The 20,576-nt window shown below is 43.0% G+C and overlaps 1 protein-coding gene across 48 annotated transcripts in view; it reads right to left on the bottom strand.

Annotated features, from left to right (window-relative positions):
- The window catches only part of COL13A1 (collagen type XIII alpha 1 chain), a 170,638-nt gene that overhangs the window by 136,589 nt on the left and 13,473 nt on the right, over positions 1-20,576 (bottom strand). For 30 of the 48 annotated variants that reach the window (XM_033149051.1, XM_033149045.1, XM_033149050.1 and 27 more), the window contains exon 1: positions 4,064-5,078. The exons of 1 other annotated variant lie outside the window; for it this stretch is intronic. In XM_033149051.1, the coding sequence (XP_033004942.1) occupies positions 4,064-4,369 (306 nt within the window). In that variant the 5' untranslated portion in view covers positions 4,370-5,078. Of the gene's footprint in view, positions 1-4,063; positions 5,080-19,885; positions 20,003-20,576 lie in introns of those variants that run through there. 17 more of the 48 variants (XM_033149049.1, XM_033149042.1, XM_033149058.1 and 14 more) reach the window with 3 other exon arrangements.

Genomic DNA, 20,576 nt, shown 5'->3' with positions numbered 1-20,576 from the left:
GCAAAAATTGTTGTTTCTTCAGCTTGTATACCACCTTGTGTATAGTAATATAGAAACGCATACAAATTAAAACGTATACAAATTAAAAGTAAAATGAAATGAAATGGGGGGTATTTTTCATTTACATTTTGTCAGATTGCCTGAGACAACAGTGAAGCTAAACAGGTCACACTGGTGTCCCAAGTGTACTGAGAATGGTCCTTATAATACCCTACAAGATCCCATGAAACCTACAGTGGGTATATGGCAGGTGCACAGGGCTTTCTTAACAGACTGCTCACATATTACTCTCATTTTAAAACAGCTACACTGGCTGTCAATGGTCTTCTGAGCCTGATTCAGTTTACTTATGCAGACATTTAAAGTCCTGAATGGCTTGGGATTCAAGTCATAGCTGCCAACTTTTCCCTTTTCTTGCGAGGAATCCTATTCGGAATAAGGGAATTTCCCTTTAAAAAGGGGGGAAAGTTGACAGCTATGATTCAAGTATGTGAGAGAATGCCTTCTCCCATACCTTCTCTCCATTTTTTAAGATCAGCTAAGGAGGCCTTCCTGGAAGTCCCAAAAAGGGATGAGATCAGTAGTGCTGGAGCCCATGGTTGGGCTTTTTCAGTGGCAGCTCCGAAACGTTGGAACCATCTCCTTACTGAAGTACACTTTGCTTAAGAGTTAAACCTTTTTAGGAAGAAGGTGAAGATGTACCTATTTCATCAGGCAGGTAGCAATGTGTAAACCATCTGTGGTTAGTTTTGGATTGTGTCACGCACAATTTTATGCTTTCTTTCTTAGTTTATGCTGTGCTTGTTTTGTATTTCTGTTTTAATAGCTTTTAGAATATCTATTGATGTGTTTTAATGTGTTGTACGTCGCCCTGTGACCTTATGGTGAAAGGCAGTATGTAAATTCCTAAATAAAGAAATGGACAGATAAACCAATAGAAATTTCAAAAACAAAACAAACTGCTGGTCTAGAGAACATAATTTCTATGATTTGGTCAGGAGGAAGTGTGTAACTATAGTTGTTGAGCATAGTAATATCTGTGCAGTACCGCCTAGAATGTCACTTTTTTACCACACGCACCACCAGCCTCACCATTTATACAACAAACTTTGTGTTTGGGTTTCAAACATTAGTTATTCAGTGTATGTTAGCGAAATGAAATGTCAATCATTGTGATGGATGAAGAACAGGGGAAAGTTGGAAAGGAGGACATTCCAAGCCCTAGCTGGAGATTCCAGAGATTGAACCTGGGAACTCCTCTACCTGCCACTTGGCTACAGCCCTTACCAATGGCACAGCTTTGTCAAAACAATTACACAAACCAGCAATTTATGGTTGTAAAAGCAAAAAGTCCCCATATTTTTAGATCAAATATTCTCATTATGCTGTTTTTCCCAGTTCCTCCTATCAGAAGCCTTGATTGTTCTGCACATGCAGCAGAAAAAGTGGTAGTAAAATCTTCCAGAGGCACTGTACTACTTCAGATAACAAAAACAAATAAACAAACAAACAAACAAACATATCCTGTTCTAGCTCAGCTCAACCCTTGTGGCACCAATTTCCTACTTATAGGGATTTTAAAATACATATACAAGTGTTTTCAAAAGTGGTGTCCTTCCCACATATAGTCTGAAACAGAGCTCTGCCTAAGAGTTGTCACCACATTGTTTGTGGGCAGAAAAACGGAGGCAACCATTTCACCAATTTTCTCCAGGAGCAGGAAAAAATCTCCAATGTTTTCTCAGAGATATGCCTTACCTTTAGCAGCTTCTTTTCTCCTCCCTCTCAGCCCCCCACAAAGGGTTTGTTTGTTTATCTGTTGCAAAGGACAGCAACAACAGCAACTGTGTAGGCAGCCTGGTCATTTTGCATCCTCCTTGATGCACTGAACATTGTGCCATTCCAGGGCATACAGCGGAAGTGGGGGGGGGGGAGGAGGACAGCAGAATATTTGAATTAAATGCAGCAAAGTGGCCTTCATTTTATATCTAGGTGGAGAAAGAAAAATTTCAGGACCCCCCCTCCCGCCAAAAAAATGTCTTCTGAGAAATTTTGCCTCAGCCCTTAATCCAAAGTGGTACAGTCCATCCCATCCCCTCAGAACTCTACCACCTTATCCTGCTGCACATGTAGGCCAGGTTTCAGGCACTCTCTCATAGCAAATTATCTCCTTATGCTGGAGTGCAGCCAGATAGGACTCCTGCCTCTGTGTGTCTGTGCTTCTCTCATGTATCCCCCTTCAAAATCTACCATCTGTTTGTTCTTCCTAAGGACATGAAATTAATTAAGGAAGAACATAGCTGTTTTTGGAGAACAGGAAATAACAATAATTAGTTGAGAGGCAATATTTCATTGTTTAAGTTACTCTCATCCCACAAGCAAGCATCAAAGTATTATTTGGGGCCTGCATGTACAAAACATGGCCACAGTGCTATTTTTCTAGAAAAGAGGTGCCGGAACTCACCGTGAATGCCTCCCCTGTTCTCTTATAATGACAATGGCGTTCACCTGAGAGGTGCCAAAATTTAATTCTGGCTGGGGGGGGGGGCTCTGCATGGCAAGGATAAAGAAGCTAGTTTCCAGTCAAGGCATTGGATTGAGATTCTGGAGAGTTGTCTTCCATCCCTGACTACTCTGAAACTTGGAATATGCCCTGTGACTCATCTGCACCACCTGTGAACTGGGAGAAATGCTTATGGAATGTCTGTGAATCTAAAATGCATTCGTATCCGTGAGATGTTTAATATTAAACATGGAAAGCATAGGGGAACAGCTGCAGATCAGTGGCAGAGTGCATTCAGGAGGTCCTAGATTCAAAGCCTGGCATCTTCAGTTAACATGATCTCAGGCAGCAGGACTTGGAAAGTCCTTGGGATAAGGTCCAAAGGAGCCACTGCTGGTTGGGAGTGTAAAACGCTGCTTCAAACACACATGTAATTAATGATGTAAAAGAGATGCAACATGGCCATTGGCCACACCTGGCAGAAAGAGTGAAGGGGCCACAGAGATTGGCACACTGGAGCAGAGCAGTGGGAATTCTCATGTGACCGGACTGGAGTAGTCTGCATCCGAGCTTCAAGATCTTATTTCTCTCTGTGTGTGGTCTTGCCAACTCCTCGTAACAGCACTTGTTTATGCAGTTGCCCCCCACCCCGCCAAGAGTCAGTAAACAGATCCTCTCTAATTTCATTGTTATTCTCCTCCCCCTCCACCTATGAGATTCTTAGCAGAGTTGGTTTTACTTCTTAGCACTGCCTTGCCAGTATATTGCGTTTTGCCATCGTGTTCCCACCCCACCCCCGCCGCAAAGCAACATCTGTAAAAAAAAAGAAAAGAAAGCAACCTTGGTTGAAATGGAGAGCAGCTTATTCTGAAAGCCTTCCAACAAGCAATGAGGAATCAAGATGCCCCTTAACCTTTCCCTGATCCTCTTTCCCTTCTACCTGATTATAGACTCTGCATGTTTAGCTACTTTAGTGAGCTTCAATGCATGCTCCCCCATGTGCAGCTTCCGATTGGTTTCAGCTTTGCCGTATCAGTCCACAAGCTTCCAGTTACCAGATGTAAGTCTGCAATCCCATGTATACTTATATGGAAGAAAGCTTTATTGAATCCAGGGGTGCATACTTTGAAGTAAAGATGCATAGGATCTGGCTGTCACTTCAGGACTGCATTCCTGTGCACACTTCCTCGGGCAAAAGTCCCACCTATAGACTCAAGCTGCATAGATTAAACAGGTGGTGTTAACTCTATGCTAGTTATTTATCTGGTCTGCTTGTCAACCTACCTACTCATCTATTTCTGCTGGGGAGAAGAATAAGAGGGAGGAAAGCTGATATAATTTAAATCTGCCAAGGAAGGCTCAGAGAACTCGTGGGCTGTCAAACAGAAGTGAAATCCCAAGCCCCAGAGAAAGGATCAGAGACGTTTCACAGCGCTTGGCAACAGCAGAGACTCTGGTGTATCATTTGCCTAAACAACTCCACAAGAAGCTTGGATTTTGCAGGAAGAAGACTAGGACAGAGGGTTTTAAACATATTTGTGAAAATGAAAGAGCACCGACCTCAGCAAGCAGTTGGTCAACTCTTCCCAAAATAGCTGTCTCCATTTGGTCTGCGGAGAGGCAGGCAGGCAGCGGAGTGGATCTGTCTGCCTCCAAATCTGAAACCCTGGATTGCAGGTCCGACGTCCTGAAGTACAGCAGGAGGCTCAGCACCAAAGAAAGTAAAGATACTCCAGGCAGCCCAGAGCTCAGCAGAAGAGGTATCTTACAGCATCTTTCCCCATCTCCTGTCCTGGGATGTGCGAGGCAGCCGCTCTCCAAGACACCAGGAGCAGCCCCCTTCCAGCCCTTCTCCTCCACCACCATTCCTTCCCTGGCCTGAGAGGCAATAAATAAATAAATATAGTATAAATAAAGCTGCAATCTTCCTCTCAGAAGTACAATCCAGAATGCATGAAAAGAGCACCGTCCAAGGGAATCCCAAATGCCACTGAAGGAAGGAAAAAAAAAAAAGGACAGCTAACAAAACCAAACAAAAATGTATAGGGATCAAAAGGAGGTGAAGGGAAAAGAATTTTCCCCTTCCGAGGGGAAAAATCAAACTCCAGAAAAGTTTTGGAGTTTTTTGAGAGGGGAGGGGAAACAATCTGATCAGGGCTGTTGTTGTTGTTGTTGTTTGTCTTTCAGCCTTGTTTGTTGTCTCTGTTGTTCCTCCCTCCCTCTTTGTTTGATAAGTTTTCAGTTCCTTAGCAGAGCAGGCAACAGATTGTGCATGGAGGTCCCCATTAGAGAGAGGTAATTCTCAAATGATTGGGAGTTGTACTGTGGCTGTTCCTGACTTCTCTGTAATATGACACACATACACACTCTCTCTCTCTCTTCTCTTCTCTCCTCTCCTCTCTCTCTGTCTCAGATATGCTGGCTGCACGGCTTCCCAATGCAACCTCATCTGCACTCCCTTTCTCTGCCGATGATTTATTTATTTATGCAAAACTGCTGGGTGGGATTGGATTTGAGGCTCCCACCTCCTCCAAAGCCCCACAGGTCCCTCAAGTGCCTTTCATCAGCTTCTCTTTGAAGTGGCACTCACTGCAGTCATTTATAGCTGCAGGAAAGTGACTATAAAGCAGAGGGGCAGGACTTGTGTTACCCACCCACCCATCTCACATGAGGGCGATTATGTCTGTGGGTTTGTTTTGATTTTCATTGTATCTGTAGAAGTCAAGCAACAGCATCCTGGTCTGCTCTTTCCAGACAGGTCTGCTGTTTTTGGACCAATTTCGGATCTAAAGAACTTTGGATAGTTTACTCACCCAAGTGCTTTCAGTCAGTTGATTTGTCCTGAATCTTTTTTTGCGGCTCCTTTCTTTGTGTTGTGGCTTCATTGCTGATATGTGTGGATCCCTTTGGCTCAGGCATTTCACACATGTGAAGCATGTTCCTCATGTCAGCAAGGAAACCAAACTGCAATTCTGGAGAACAATGTGTGTGTGGGATGTAACTTCAGACTAATGGTTCAAATCTTCACAGTTAGGTTTGCCGGAGTACAGATATCGTGTAAACCCTCACTTAAAAATAGTAAGTTCATAGGATGAATTAACAGTTATGCAAAGTAGGCTATGGTCCTTATACTATGATGAAACTATAGGGGAAATTCATAGTGAGCTGAGGATGCTTAAAAGTGATAACGTCATGAAGGGACAGCAGTCACTGTATGTAGGATTGACTAAACTTTCAGACACCTTTCCAGAATGAAGAATAGAATGGCCATGATTTCTTTTACAGTTGCAGGTTTTAGGGGCAGCTTCTGTGGATGAGTGTTGGCTCTCTTGGCCACTAGCTATGATGGCTATGTTCTACCTCTACTGCTAGAGGCAGGGCATTTCTGTATAGCAGCTTCTGGGAATCACAACTGGGAGAGTTCTGTTGCACTAGGATTCTGCTTGCAGGCTTCCCATAAGCACCTGGTTGGCCACTGTGATTACAGGATGCTAGACTGGACTGTTATTATGTTCTGAAATGCTGGTAGAGATGAATTAGGTTTGGTCCCTGACACAGGGATAGTATAGGGCTCCTGTACCCTTTAATCTAGCCTGTTAAAGGCCAGGACCTAGATCTTAGGTTAAATGAAGGAAAAGGTACGGTTCCAATGGCTCCATTTGCCTCTGAAAAATAAATAATATGAAGAAGAAGAAGAAGAAGAAGAAGAAGAAGAAGAAGAAGAAGAAGAAGAAGAAGAATGGGCATTGGTGTAATCTCTGTATGCCTCCAGGACACAATAATTGGTGTAAGCTTTGTATGTGCCAATGAATTGTAGATTCTGTAACACCGAGACTCAGAAATCTTAGTTCAACAGTGAGAACCCCTTAAATTTCTCTCCGACAGTAGCTGGTAAGGGAATGAAAACAGACCTCTTTGGTTGGATACAATTGCTTTAGAACTCATTTTGCAGGTCCTGAGATTGCACACCTCCTCCCAGCCATTCTCCAGAACTTCAATGCTACAGGAATTAATCTGGCAGTTCATGAGTCTGCCCAGAAGCAGTTCCAACATAATGGTCAAACTCCATGAGAACGCTCTGTAATTATTCCCGTGAAGCAGTAATATTTGGAAAATGCTAAACTGAAATTGAAAATCCATGTGGCTCTGCCAGAAGTTTGGCCAACAGGCAGGAACTCAGCGAGCTCTGGTACAGGCAAGTGGCCAGGTTGAGTCAATGGAGTATTATAACTTTAGTCAGCTACAACCTAAGGCAAGTTATGGAGCCATAAAGACAAAATCCAGGTTTTTATCTGGGAGGCAGTTCCATAAGGTGAAGTAAGGTGAGCTGGGTGGGAAAGAAGAATCGTGTATGTGGAAGGAGGAAGGTCTTGGCTTGCTGGTTGCAGGTTACCATGGCAACATTGAGAAATGGAAATAATCTACTCCAGAAGAACTGCTAGCTCATTCAAAGGCATAGCCAGGAGCCAATAGTAGACTGGAACCATCCAAAAGAAAGGATGGATTGGTGAATGCTAACTCTTCCTAAATTTAAACAACAAAAAGTATTGTGGCACATGAGAAGACTAACAAATGTTATGTGCCACAACTACCCAAGCATTCCATGTTGGTTGAAAACCCTTTGCTGGTTTTCCATGTTGATTGAAACACCAGATAGCGCTTATGCCCAACTTCAGTTAGTGTGCCAGCTATAGCTGTTCCTTGATCTGGCTAACTTGGCCTCAATAATGCATGCTCTGATAACCTCATGTTCGAGCTGGTACAGTGTGCATTATATGGGACTACTCTTGAAGAAGATTCAGAAGATATAGCTGATGCTACATGCTGCTACATTGTTATGGTGTAATTAGAGAAGACAGGGCCTTTTCGGTGATGGCACCAAGACTTTAGGATTCCTTCCCTGAAGAAATATGGCTGTTCCCCTCACTGTAGACATTTAGAGGCCTGCTAAAGACTACTGTATTCACCTGGTCCTTCATGAATTAAATGTCCCAATTTCTGTCTGGATTTTTTTGTAATGGTATTTTGATTATGTTGTACACCGCCCTGGGCTATTGATTGGGAGGAAGGGTTGTATAGAGATCAGATAAACAAACAAAGCATAGTTTAGTGCAGCATACAAACATGGCCTCTTAACAAGAGGTAGCAGTGTGGTAAAGCTAGCTCCAGGTTTGAGGAGGCCCTTGGCAAAGTACCCTCTGAGTAGCACCCTCCCACAGCAACAGGCTTGCCTAGTAAGCTTACCAGCTGGTGATGGTGAATGACAGCAGTACTCTGATTAGGGCCAGGTATCTGGATCTAGGAACCAGACACCATTTTAATTTCCCAAAATGCCCACTATGCTTGTGACACTGGGTAAAATTAAAATGGCAGCAGGCTCTTAGACCCACCTACCATGTCCTGATTTATGCGAATAAATTTGCGTAAATAGTGTCCAGGGCAGTAGGGCAGGTGTTAGAAGTGGGTCCTGTGGAGTGTCCAGGATACTGGATTGGCAGAACAATGCAACTGTTTTATTCCAGTTAACTGACAGATCAGGCCAGACAAGCATCCCAAATGAACTGATTGTGTACCCTAGAGCATGGTGCAAGATGCTCTGCCGACATGCAATAATTTGTTTGCTGATGATGTGAAAAAGGTTCCCTAAAGGTAGACAGTTTGAAATAACTTTTTGAAGTCAATAGCCCATATTCTGAAAGACAACGACTCCACAGATCCTTAATGGATGTGTGCCTTCTTTGTGAATGTCCCAGTAGGCACCACGGTTTGGGGTCAGTCTACCTCATATAGACACACTGAAAGAAAGCAGCCCGAGGCTACTGTGAAGCGTGCTTACTAAAACACATGCTGAAAATTGGCCTCTCAAATGGAGCTCCCTTCTGACTCTTTGCCTGTCATTTACACAGTTTAAATGAACATTTTGCGTGCAGTCTGTGCTGGAAATTGCTGGCAAAGGAAACTCATATTTGTCTCCAGCCTGAGCTCAGTTTCAGAGTGTTTTGAAGAAATGGACCTTTTGGGACCCAGTTGAAGAGAGCGAGAGAGATCTGTTACCCTTCCGTCAAATAAACCTTTGAAGGACCCAAGAGCACACGGTGTTTATTCTTTGAACAGCCATATCCCTTTCGCAAGCCACTTGTTTTCTAAAATGAGATTTTAGTGTCTGCTTGACAGGAAATCCTTTCTTAATTTCTTCTAATGGGTTCCTTGTCATTTAACAGCTCGAATGAATGTTGTACCTTTGGTATGCTTTGCAAACATGCTCCTATTAACAGATATCTTCTTTCAACAGCTTTTCATATATATATCTGAGTCTTTCTAACACATGATGAGGTGCAAGGAATAAGTGCATTAATTTTTGAAGAACGTTGTGTAGATTTCTTCTGAACTTTGTGGTGCTTTGATTTTTTTTAAAAAAAGGTTCTATGGATCCAGCTCAGTTAACATTGTTATGCAATATATTAATCTTCATTTGTTTATTCAGTTACACCCCATTTTTTAGTCATGATCAGCTCCTGAAGTAGCTTTAGAAAAATATACAATTGCAATCCATGAAAAGGCACAATAGATTGGGGTGCCTGGCAGTGTTCTATGGCAATCTATTCTGGTCCCTAACAATTTGTTTTCTTGTCCAGGTTCCACACTGAGGTTCTTCCTCCAAGATGGAAAATGTAGAAGGAAGTGCAGATATCAGCTCACAGAAAGCTCCTGTCCGATGATATCAATATGTCCTCCGGATAGTAAATTAGTCCCGCTCTCTCTCAAAAAGGATGGCAATTGCAGTAGAGATGGCAATTGCAATAAGGAACTGTGGATGGGCACAATCCTGTAATTCCCAAAGTGTATCATGAAAAAAACTGCTACAGTGTTGCAAGAAATAAATGAAATAAAGAATTAAAGGCTCTTGCGAGTTCATAGTATCAATCTACAGAGGGGGTTGTCCTCTGCATGAGTTGCAGCTTTGAATTTGCTTAGAACAATGATTCAAGCAATAACACATGGGGTGGAAATGGGAGGAGAATTAAGAGTAGTTACTTTTCCACTCTGAAATCTTATCTCATTGAGTATAACAAAAGTTTGGAAACATTGGTGAACAATGGGATTAGAAGAGCAAAGAGGTAAGCTGGTAGGTCAAGTGGATGGATTGAACAACCTGGATCCAAAACTAGTACACTCTACATGGTTTGGGCTAAAACTCCCATCATCCCTGACTGTGGGCCAAGCTGACTGAGGCTGATGGGAGTTGGAGAGCACCATATTGGGTTACATGGTCAAAGTTCAGAATTTCTGCTGAGTGGCTCAGACCATGAACTAAGCAGGACAAGAAGTTATGCAGATGAATTCTGAATTTATTTGCTGTATATGGGACAACTTCTGTTGGTGCAAACCATGGGGATCAGTAACTGAAATTCCCTAAGATGGGTTGAGAAGAATCTCTGTATACTTCACTTGCATAGGAGCCAACTCCTAGGGGCCGAGGTCCCTTTGCCCCCCCCCCATATAATATTTCATGGGGCTGCCCCCCCCCAAGTGATGGGGATTGCCATTCAAATGGTGTGTGTGTGCGCCGCGTCTTGTGATCAATTATGCAGGGTGGGGCTTAAATAAATGTACCCTGCTGTGATCTCCTTAGGGTGTTAATGGGGTGTTTTCCTCACAGGGAGGGAAGTGCGCCAAGCTCCTGATCATTCTAACTTCTATTCTTCTTTCAACAATATTTTTTCCAGTACCCATGGACATGTGAAGGCATTATGATAGTGACCATTTTGCTTTCAGTCTCCCTCCCTATAACTCCAAACACTGTATTTGATTTTGAGTTGCTATTTTTGCATTACTGCTGCTCTTTTCATTGATAGAATCCACCCTGGGTTTCTTTCCTGATTTGCCTGCCAGCTCAGATCCTATCTGTGTATAAATGGAATTATGGTTTCCCTCTCCAATGTGTATTACTTTTAGACTGACCTACATAGAATCTCATCTGGTTTTCGCTAATCTGAATAATTTGTTATCATCTGGACACTCACCCCTGATTCTAGATAATTTATAAATAAGAAAGACAGCATCATGTCCTTGAGAGACCCCACTGGTTATTTCCCTTTATTGTGAAAACTTCCTATTTTATTCCCACAGCATCCTGTTTTTGATCCAGCTATCAATCTATAAGAGGCCCCGTTTCTCTGACTGTTTATTTAGGAGTCTTTGGTGGCTCCCCAGCAGTGATTCGCCAGTAGTCTGTTGCCACACTCAAAGAATTCTAAAAAGCTTAACAAGACAGGACTCCCCTTCATATAAATCATTCAGAAGCCCCAGCAAGGCTTATTCTTCTATATGCTTGAATTCTAGCTTTAAAAACACTTTCCATCAATTTATCTGTTACGCATATTAGGCTACTGGGCTTGTAATTTCCAGGCACTCCTTGGATTCCTTTTAAGAACAGGTGTTACCTTGACCACTCCTTCCAGTCCTCCACTTATGAGGTCAATTTTAGGGATAGCATGCATATTTTTGTTAGAAGATCATCAGCTGCATGTGTGTCTTGGTGTGCAGCATCAGCTCAGCAGGAGGGAGGGAGGTCAAGTGAGGCGCAGCCCCACCATGCTGGCTATATCCCATGTGAACCCAAATACACATTTATTTTTAATTTGGATATTAGCTCTGGAATGTCATCTCTTTATAACCTCAGTTTGTGTTCCTCAGGTACCATCCCCAGAAAAGGCTATTTTGATGTGAGTTACCTTTACAGAATCCTCTGTAGTGACAGTTCAAATAATTAATCTCACTTCTCTGCAAACTCCTAATCCTTCTTCAGTAATGAAGATAAGTGTATGAGATGTCTAATTCCTGTCACTAGAGGGAACAGATGCTGGTTTTTGAACTGATCAGATTGTGGTACATTAAGACTTCAATCCTAACCACACCTCCTCAGAGATAAGTCCTGATGAATTCAGTGGGGCATACTCCTAGGTAAATGGTGTTAGGATTGTAACCTCAAGGACACCCTAAAATATGGAACTGGGGATTTGGAAGTGAATGTCTGAAGTACCGTATTGGCCCGAATATAAGCCATACCCAAATATAAGTCGCACCTTTAAAATTGGAGGGGGGGGAGAAAAAAGAAAAAACACCCGAATATAAGCAAGGAGCACAGCAAAGAGGTGCCTGCCCTGCGCGTAGTTCCCCCACCACTTTGCTGTGCTCCTGGCGCTGTTTGCCCCCAAGCTCCTGGCTATATACCATAAGGTCACTAATATAAGCAGCCCTTTAACTTTTCATGGTCAGAATTTAGGGGGAAAGTGAGGCTTATATTCAGGCTAATATGGTAATACAGTGTTCAAGGTCTGCCCTTCTTGTCTACAACAATTCATTCTATAGTTGTGTTCAAACAATACCTTTAAAGCACATTTGAAACACATTATTTCCTTCAATAATTCTGGGCACTGTCATTTACCCCTCACAGATTTAAAATTCCAGCAACCTTTAACAAACTACAGTGCCCAGAATTCTTTGAGGGAAATAATAAGTGTTAAAGGTATAGTGTATACATAGCATAAATTATTCAATTTCAGATTCTCCTGACAAGTCTGTAGTGTATACACATAACCATTACTGCATGCCAAAACTGTCACAGTAAGTTTTATTTTGGTAACTGGTTCTATACTTATAGGGTGTTCAGCATGTACTATGCATTTGTTTAAGCTTACAGCCTGCCCTGTCTTGGAAGGCTAACCACACACAGACATCTATTTTCAGTACTATACAGACAATTACTAATTGTGCCAAAATATGCTAATCGTTTCCTAAACCAGACCACTACTTAAGTATATATTAAAACATTTATGCCACCCTTCAACCTCTTTGGGATTTCTGTGCAGTACGCAACAAAATTTTATATCATAATGCAAAGTAACGTTTACAAAACAGCAGCTAAGACCCTTAAAAGGAGATTGAGATTTGCAACATATTAAAATGCCTGGGTAAATAAAAGTATTTTAAATATTCCATCATAGCCATGGCCATGGCTTAAGTAAGCCAGTTCCTGGCATTCTTCCTCCCCACCCAGTACCCCAATCTACCAGTGTGAGGGCTACATCTGAACCAAACTTTATCCTTAATGTTTACAAAGGAAAACCGCTACCATATGGGTAGCCTTCATACCTCAGAACTAACCTGAGAGAGTTCTCCATAATTCACTATTGATTTGTGATACAGGTATTGCAGCCAAGATGCCTGAATGAGTTTATAACTGCTTTTTCCAGCCACCTCCATCCTCTCTTTCATCAGTTCATTTGCTGGCCATGTCATGCTGTTTCTCTAGACGCGGGTTGCTGCATGTCAGCCTAGTTTAGGTCAAATGAGAAGCTTTGGCTGCAGATGTGCAGGGCGGGTAATTTCTTTATCCACAAGGCATTAAGGAGTCTTATAATCCTGTGCCAATATAAACGGACTAATTTAGCTGCAGACCTCTTCCAACTGGTATACTTTGAATTATCAGGGCTGCCCTGTTTTAATAAAGTGCCTCCAGGGACATTCTCCACACACACACACCCAGGGAACTTGGGATCACTTCCGCTGACTCTTTGATATACGCGGAAAGGTCCATGGTGTGGACCTTCCTAAAAATGTGAAGTGCAAGGCAGGAGTGTTTGTTCCTGACCCTGAAATGGGACTGGGAATGGCTGTGTCTGAAAGCTGGGAAAAGATAAATAGATGGCTACAATGCTAGCAGATGGTTTTCACTAGTCCAAAATTTCTAATTTCTAATGGAGAAATTCATCAGTATGGAGGGCTGATTATTATGCTCCAAATCATTTATACCCCGCCCATCTGGCTGGGTTTCCCAGGTGGCCTTCCAAATGTTGATGTATTCCAACTCCCACCAACCCTAGGTTAGCCAGCTGTGCTCTAAATATTGGTTTTCCAAAATGAGAAAGTTGTCACTGCATAAAGTATTTGCTGTGCTCCTGGTTTAGCTGGAGCTATAAAATGCAGTGGTACCTCTGGTTGCGAACGGGATCCACTCCGGAGCCTCGTTCGCAACCTGAAAGGTCTGCAACCTGAAGAGCCGAATCTGTGCGCAAGCACAGCACGATTCGGTGCTTCTGTGCATGCGCAAAGCACGTTTTAGCGCTTCTGCACATACGCGAAGCGTCAAACCTGGAAGTTACCCATTCTGCTACTTCTGGGTTTGGTGTGTTCGTAACCCGTGCCAAACGCAACCTGCAGCGAATACAACCCGAGGTATGACTGTAGCATAGGTTCTAAACTACCAATGGTTTGGCACATGGCAATCACATATGGTTTCCGGCTGCCAATAATAAGACCAAGACTATTCGCATGGGCCAAAGTGGGTAAGGAGGGTAGTTACGCACAACAGATCTGTAAATGTAAATGCATGTATTGATGGAGAAATAGCCTATTAATAATCTATATTTTAAAAATCACTTCTGGGTAAGATGGGTTGGTCCATTCTAGTCTGCCAATTTTTGAGTTGAGAACAAAATTCAAAGAAGTGTAAAATCCAAAGAGTTATTTTGTTCTAGTCCACACATTAGTCTGTCAAGATCCCAATCAGTCAACAGAATCCACAAGCATCCTTTTTCTAGGTAACATGCCAACATGCCTCTCTCTATATATATAGCAAGGAGAAAGAAGGGAAGAAAGACCGCTGGGTCTTTATCATCTGACTGGTCTATGGTCCAAGCTATAAATCTCCAAGAATAAACTATGGTTTGCAATCACCCATCACAGCAAGGAAGGAGAGGAGAGAGTGTGCCTGCAAACAGCTCATTCCAAATCCTACATGAGAACAAGATATCTGAGCGTTGCCAAAGAGCAATGAACCACTCTTGTAGCCAGTATGAATCTTTAATAGCTAGTAGGTGTAGTTAGCAGTGCTGGACTGGCCATGGTTTCCAGTCAGTCCTGAAGTAAATCAAGTGACTGCATTAGGTAATTTTTTTACGATCTCTCAGGGCTGTCGTGAGGATGAAAAGATATAAGCCCTTTCATGTTTACAGCTCTAAGCATCTTGTAGCAAGAGAAGGATACACATGGGATAAATAATCTCTTCTGACTGTTCCCTAGATCCCCAGCATTTCAATTTCTATCCCAACAACCTTCACCACCATGCTTTCTTATGGGCCTCTCTGGTAGCAGCTGTAGCGCTGCTGAGTGAATGTGTACATGGCCTTTAGATGACTAATCTATGTTTCTCTTAACAAACATCACTGTACTGCCAACAACAATCTGCTTTGCTAACCATATGGAGCCATGGTTTTGTCACTAAATACCATGTTTAAGTGCAAATAATATCCCTTTTTTCTTGTAGTTTGTAGGGAAATGAGAGGTCTTGGCTCGTTTAGGTGATCCATTGCTGTCAATAACTAGCAGGCCAACATCTCAAGCTATTGTAAATATATTAATGCAAGACTTTCTTTGTATTCACTAGACTCAAAAAGAACATCTGGAAACAGATGTTCTGTGAAGCAGCATAAAAGGCAGTGGAAGAACAGAAATGGCTCACAGTGCAGTGGTAAGGCAAGGAGCAACAATAATGGAGTCTGTCAGTGATTAGCCATTGCTGATCACAAAGGACAAGCACAACAGGAAGTAGTCATAAACCGCTGTTTGGAAACTTAAGTGTTCAATAGAGGAAAGACCTGAAGCTGCTGGTAGTATTATATCATCAGCAGTAAGAGTCTCAGGTCATGCAAATCAATCTGGGAGTGAGCAACTATTAGGCTGAGAAGCCAGGCCAGAGACAACAGCTCTATAGGACCAGCCTCCCTGGGGAGAGCATTCCACAAACAGGGAGCCACCACAGAAATTGTACTTAGTCATGTTGCCACCCTCTGGGCCTCTCGTGAATGAGGCACATGAAGAAGAGCCTCAGATTATAACCACAGGGTCCGAGCCAGTTCATATGAGGAGAGGCAGTCCTTGAGGTGTTGCAGTCCTGAGTCATTTGAGACTTTAAAGGTCAAAACCCTCAGGGACGCAGGTGGCGCTGTGGTTTAAACTACTGCACCGCTTGGACTTGCCAATTGGAAGGTCGGCGGTTTGAGGCCCCGCGATGTGGTGAGCTCCTGTTGTTCAGTCCCAGCTCCTGCCAACCTAGCAGTTCGAAAGCACACAGTGCAAGTAGATAAATAGGTATCGCTCTGGCGGGAAGGTAAACGGCGTTTCTGTGCACTTCTCTGGCTTTGCCAGAAGCGGCTTAGCCATGCTGGCCACATGACCCGGAAAAATTGTCTGCGGAAGCAGACAAACGCTGGTTCCCTTGGCCTGTAAAGCGAGATGAGCACCGCAACCCCAGAATTGTTCGCGACTGGACTTAACTGTCAGGGGTTCCTTTACTTTTTTAAGGTCAAAACCAGCACTTTGAATTGGGCCCAGAAACTTATTGGCAGCCAGCGCAGTCGAGCCAGGATCAGTGTAATATGCCCAAACCACATTCCCCCAATGAGCAACCTGACCACCGAATTCTGTACCACTTGAAGTTTCCAGACTGTCTTCATAGTCATCCCCCTGTATAATGCATCACAGTAATCTAACCTAGAGGTTACCAGAACATAGACAGAAGTTAGGCCATTTCTGTGCAGATAGTGGTGCAGCTGGGCCACCAGCCAAAGCTGGTGGAAGGCACTTCACACCACCAAGGCCACCTGAGCCTCAAGCAACAGCCAAGGTTGCAGGAGTAACCCCAAGCTACATACCCACTCCTTCAGAAGAAGTGTGACCCAATCAAGAGCAGGCAACCTCCCATCTATCTAGTCGATGGAACCACCCATTAACAGTGCCTCAGTCTTATCTGGATTGAACTTCAGTTTGTTTACCCCCCCCCCACCCCCACCCCCCACTCTGCAGGCATAAGCAGAACTCCTTTTGATGGTGACCATTTGTCTACTGCCATTCCCCCATCACCACTTAAATGCCCCTCCAAGTGATGCTACAGCATGCTGTGCCATTGCTCATAAGGGCACTATGGGGAGAAAATGGCAGTTCTCACTGGTGGCCACCATTCTTCCACAAAAGCCACCTCTCCACAAACATAAGTTTCATTTTCTTGCTTTTCAGTCAAAGATGAGGATGCCAACCTTAGATTGTAAAAATATTGTTCTTCACAACTGGTTGGTCAGCTACAGAACCAGGGTTTATCCTGAATGGTAATTGAATTGAATTTATTTTACGGTCACAGACCAGCTCATCCTGAATGGTAATGAGCAGAGCTGTGTGTAAGGTAGAGTTAAATGGCTTTTCATTCATTACAGGTTACCTGCCAGAACACAGAAAAAACTAAATGGATAAAAATAAATGGATGGTTGAGAACTCTAGTCAAAGTGGGACCATTGCTCCGAACAAAGCCAAATTCTGGTTCATTATAGGGAAGATGATTCCAAACCCATTTTCTTCACTGTTCTGCATCAAAGGAAAAGTGCAATGTTTCACAGGAACCGAACTTGCATTCCCCCCCCCCCCGGTGGTGTCTGGGTTTGATTTCATCCAGAACGTACCCCTTTGCAATCAGAGGTCACAGAGATGGTCATCTTCTCCAGCTGGAGCGGCACAATGATCTCACTTCCTGATCATCCTGGGTGGTGGGACTTTTTAACAGGCAAAATTGAAAAAAAAATAAAAAAATCTCCAGTGAGAAAATGCCGAAGAACATCAAAGTACTGACAATCTGTTCAGAAAATGTATCAAAGCACACTTCTAAACACCAGTACTGTATACGAGATATTTGTGTGTGTTTGTGTGTATCAATTCATTTTACATGATGGAAAGTAGAAGCCATGTTAAACAACATCTAAATATTAGATAACTTATAATAATAGCTCAAGACTTTAATTTATCAGAAAGAGGGAGCGGCCATTACTTCTTTATCCCCAAATCTCAGGTGCATAACCTAGATGGAGGTTATCTGCAATATCCATCTTGGAATCATCTACAAGCTGACTTCATGACAACATCAGCCTAATTTCTGCACTTCCCCCACTTCTCAACTCCCTCGCTCCCTGCTTATTGTAGCATCTTGCCTCATGAAGACTTCTGGAGAGCTCAAAAGCTTGCCATGCTTTTGTGACGTTTTAGTAGGTTCCCCAAAAAGGCATAGTCCAACTTTAAATTTTGGAGGATGTGTGTGTATGGATCAACACAGCTACTTTTGCTCTTTATGTGCATAGATGAATACAAAACTAGCCATTCAGGCAGAATCCTACAACCAGAGGAAGATGATTTTCCACCATGTGGACTTTTCATTTTGAGGGTTAAATCCCCTCCAACTGCTAGATAATACTGTTTGACTTCAATTGACTCTTTCTACCTAGGACACCATCCAAAATTAATCCCTGGCCTTGCTAAATTAAAGACTGCCAGGTTTCACTTTACTCCCGCTGTCTGCCAAGCCAGGGACCTGTGTGTTACAAGCCAGACTTTAATTTCTCAGAGTTGGGGAGCAGCTATTGCTTCTTTATCCCAGATTCCCAGGTGTGCAACCTGATATCTATAGCACCTGGGAGGGACTTCAGACTGCAATCTCCATCTTGGAACTATCTGCAAACTGACTTCATGACAACATCAGCCTAATTTTTGTACTCCCCACCCCCACCCCACTTCTCACCCCCTCACTCCTATCTTGCCTGATAAAGAGTGCTGGAGAACTCAAAGCTTGTCACACTTCTGTGACATTTTGGGTGGTCCCAACAAAGGTATTTTGGTTGTTAAACAAAGTTGCAGTTAAAGGGTAATGATAGTTATACAGTATATACAAAAACTTACACAATTAGACAAATCAAGTGCTCAGAATGAAGGAAAAGCACAAGGTGGAAGCAATACAAGATGGACAGGCGGGAGTGGGCTGAGAATGACAACACCAAGATTAAAACAGAATTAAAGGTGAAACAGAAGAATGAAGCACAGATTTAAAAAGGCAGTAGAAAGGAAAAGGAACTAGTAATAAATAAAAATGCACGTGTAAAATCTGTGTACTCTTCTTCAGATTCTTTGGGGGAAAACATTTTGCTGAGAAAAAGAGAGTTGTAGAAAACAAATAAACTATCTCACCAGCACTATGAAGCCCCCTGTCACTTGGTACAACATAGTTGTGGACCACACTTTCATCATCCATGACAACCAACCAAACTGGCTGGGCCTAATGCAAGGCCACAGGCTCCCCATCCCTGCAGTATGACATATTCTATACTGGAAGAATTGTATTCCTATGGTGGGCGAGTTTTAAGCATTCCACCACAGCCAAGATGGGGTTCTGCAGACAGAAGGTGATGAAAATTTCAGCAGCTGGGATTACTGAGATCACCCGTCAACATGGTGCAGATTAATCCTTACCTTAAACACAGCCTTTAGCTTTCTCCTGTACAGATGAACGGTTGTCAACCATCCAGTGGGGAACACTAAAGTGTTGTACTTGAAAGTAATACAGTGGAAGGTGAAACCTGCTTTGACATTGGCTTCCCAGGTCCCACTTTCAGGGATCCCACACGGCAATTCGATTTCACCCCCAGGTCTCCTTGCAAAATACAAATCTTCCTCTGACACATAATACCCTAATATGTCTAATTTACAGGCATTTTGCTATCCCTATATAAAACATAGGGCTGAATCAAAACATCAGATCAAAACATCAGACCTAACTTTCCACCTTCATTAGCAAGCTATGAAGGCGGGCTCTCACTTTCATTGATTCTTCGATGGGAGGAGGGACAAAGAACATGGACTAAGTTTGCAATTGTGCCAGCAACAGAGGGAACAGAGGGAAAGAAAAAAGTGCAGTAGGAAATACTCCCCCACTTCTCAGTGGTTTGCAGTTTTCTTCTACAGAAGTGAATGCCAAACTTTTGCTCCTCTGGGAAAAGTACTGCATTTGGGAACACTGTTGCAGCGGGATCAGACTCCTGGCCCCTCCAAACCATGGGTCATAGGTCTTCCACTGAGAGGGAACCTGCCTGGGGGCACAGTCTATCTCTCTGTGAACAGAAAACAAGGGAAAAGAAGAGTATCTTTCATTAAAGACAGACTGCCTAGGAACCCAAGAATGAAGTGGGAATGGATAGCTAGCTCAGGAAATTGAAAACAACTTTTAGTAAAAACTTCCTATCCCTCAAAACACTTAGTCTTTTATCAAAGATCCTTCTTTTTCTGACAGCAAAGTGTAAGGTTTTGGCAGAGCACAGCTGCACTCCAGGATAATGCAAAAGACAGGCATGGTGGCTATGAGGTTCACAGCTAATGGACCAGAGTCGTTTTCAATTACTCTCAGCACTGTTTGCAAAGAAAAGTCAGGGACAAGGAACGCTGCTAATGTCATCTGGGAGCCACATCGTTTCCAGCATTCCTGGACACAGTCTTAAAATCCATTCACTGTACCTTCAAAGATCATCCTGGGTGTTATAAGCCATGAGGGAGCGCTTGTTCGTCTCTGTCTTCAGTTCTGATCCTGGGCTTGCTTCTGTGCACAATAACACCTGGACCCTCCCTGCAGTGCTAAAGTAAAAAAGAGGCCTAAGCATTTTAACATTGCACACTTTATTTACATTTTCAGTGGTGACATTATTTTTATGATTACAAAACCAGTGTGGTTATAGCCGGATGGAAATTGGTTTACAATGTTGTGCCTCCATCCTCCCACGCTGTCACTATCACATATGACAGCTCTGAATTTTCAGAGAAAGGCAGCCTAGAGAGCTGAACAAGCACATTATATGCAGCAAGAGGAGTGGGAAACCATATATTAGAACAGGAAGGTACCGCAGGTGGGCAAAGCATTGTTGGTAGAAGTCATATCAGGTTGGAAAGAAAGATTAAGCATCTAGTAGGCATGAGAGATCACACAAGATCAGAATTAAGGACATAGCAAAGGAAGCAAATGGAAGCGTGGGCAGTCAGGAGTGGTCATACTATATGGGATGTTATTAGCACGGCATATAAGGTTTCACAATGTTTTGACAGGTATTTGTGTTTATGTAATCCACCCTGGGACCTTAGGGTAAAGGGTAGGTAATATCCTTGGAAAAAGATCCATACAACGCAACATTTCTGAGGTCATTTCTGAGAATAC

Source organism: Lacerta agilis, chromosome 5 (assembly GCF_009819535.1).
Source record: "Lacerta agilis isolate rLacAgi1 chromosome 5, rLacAgi1.pri, whole genome shotgun sequence".
NCBI lineage: Eukaryota > Metazoa > Chordata > Lepidosauria > Squamata > Lacertidae > Lacerta > Lacerta agilis.
Note: the sequence above shows the minus strand (reverse complement) of the source record. Positions and strands in the feature narration are given on the sequence as shown.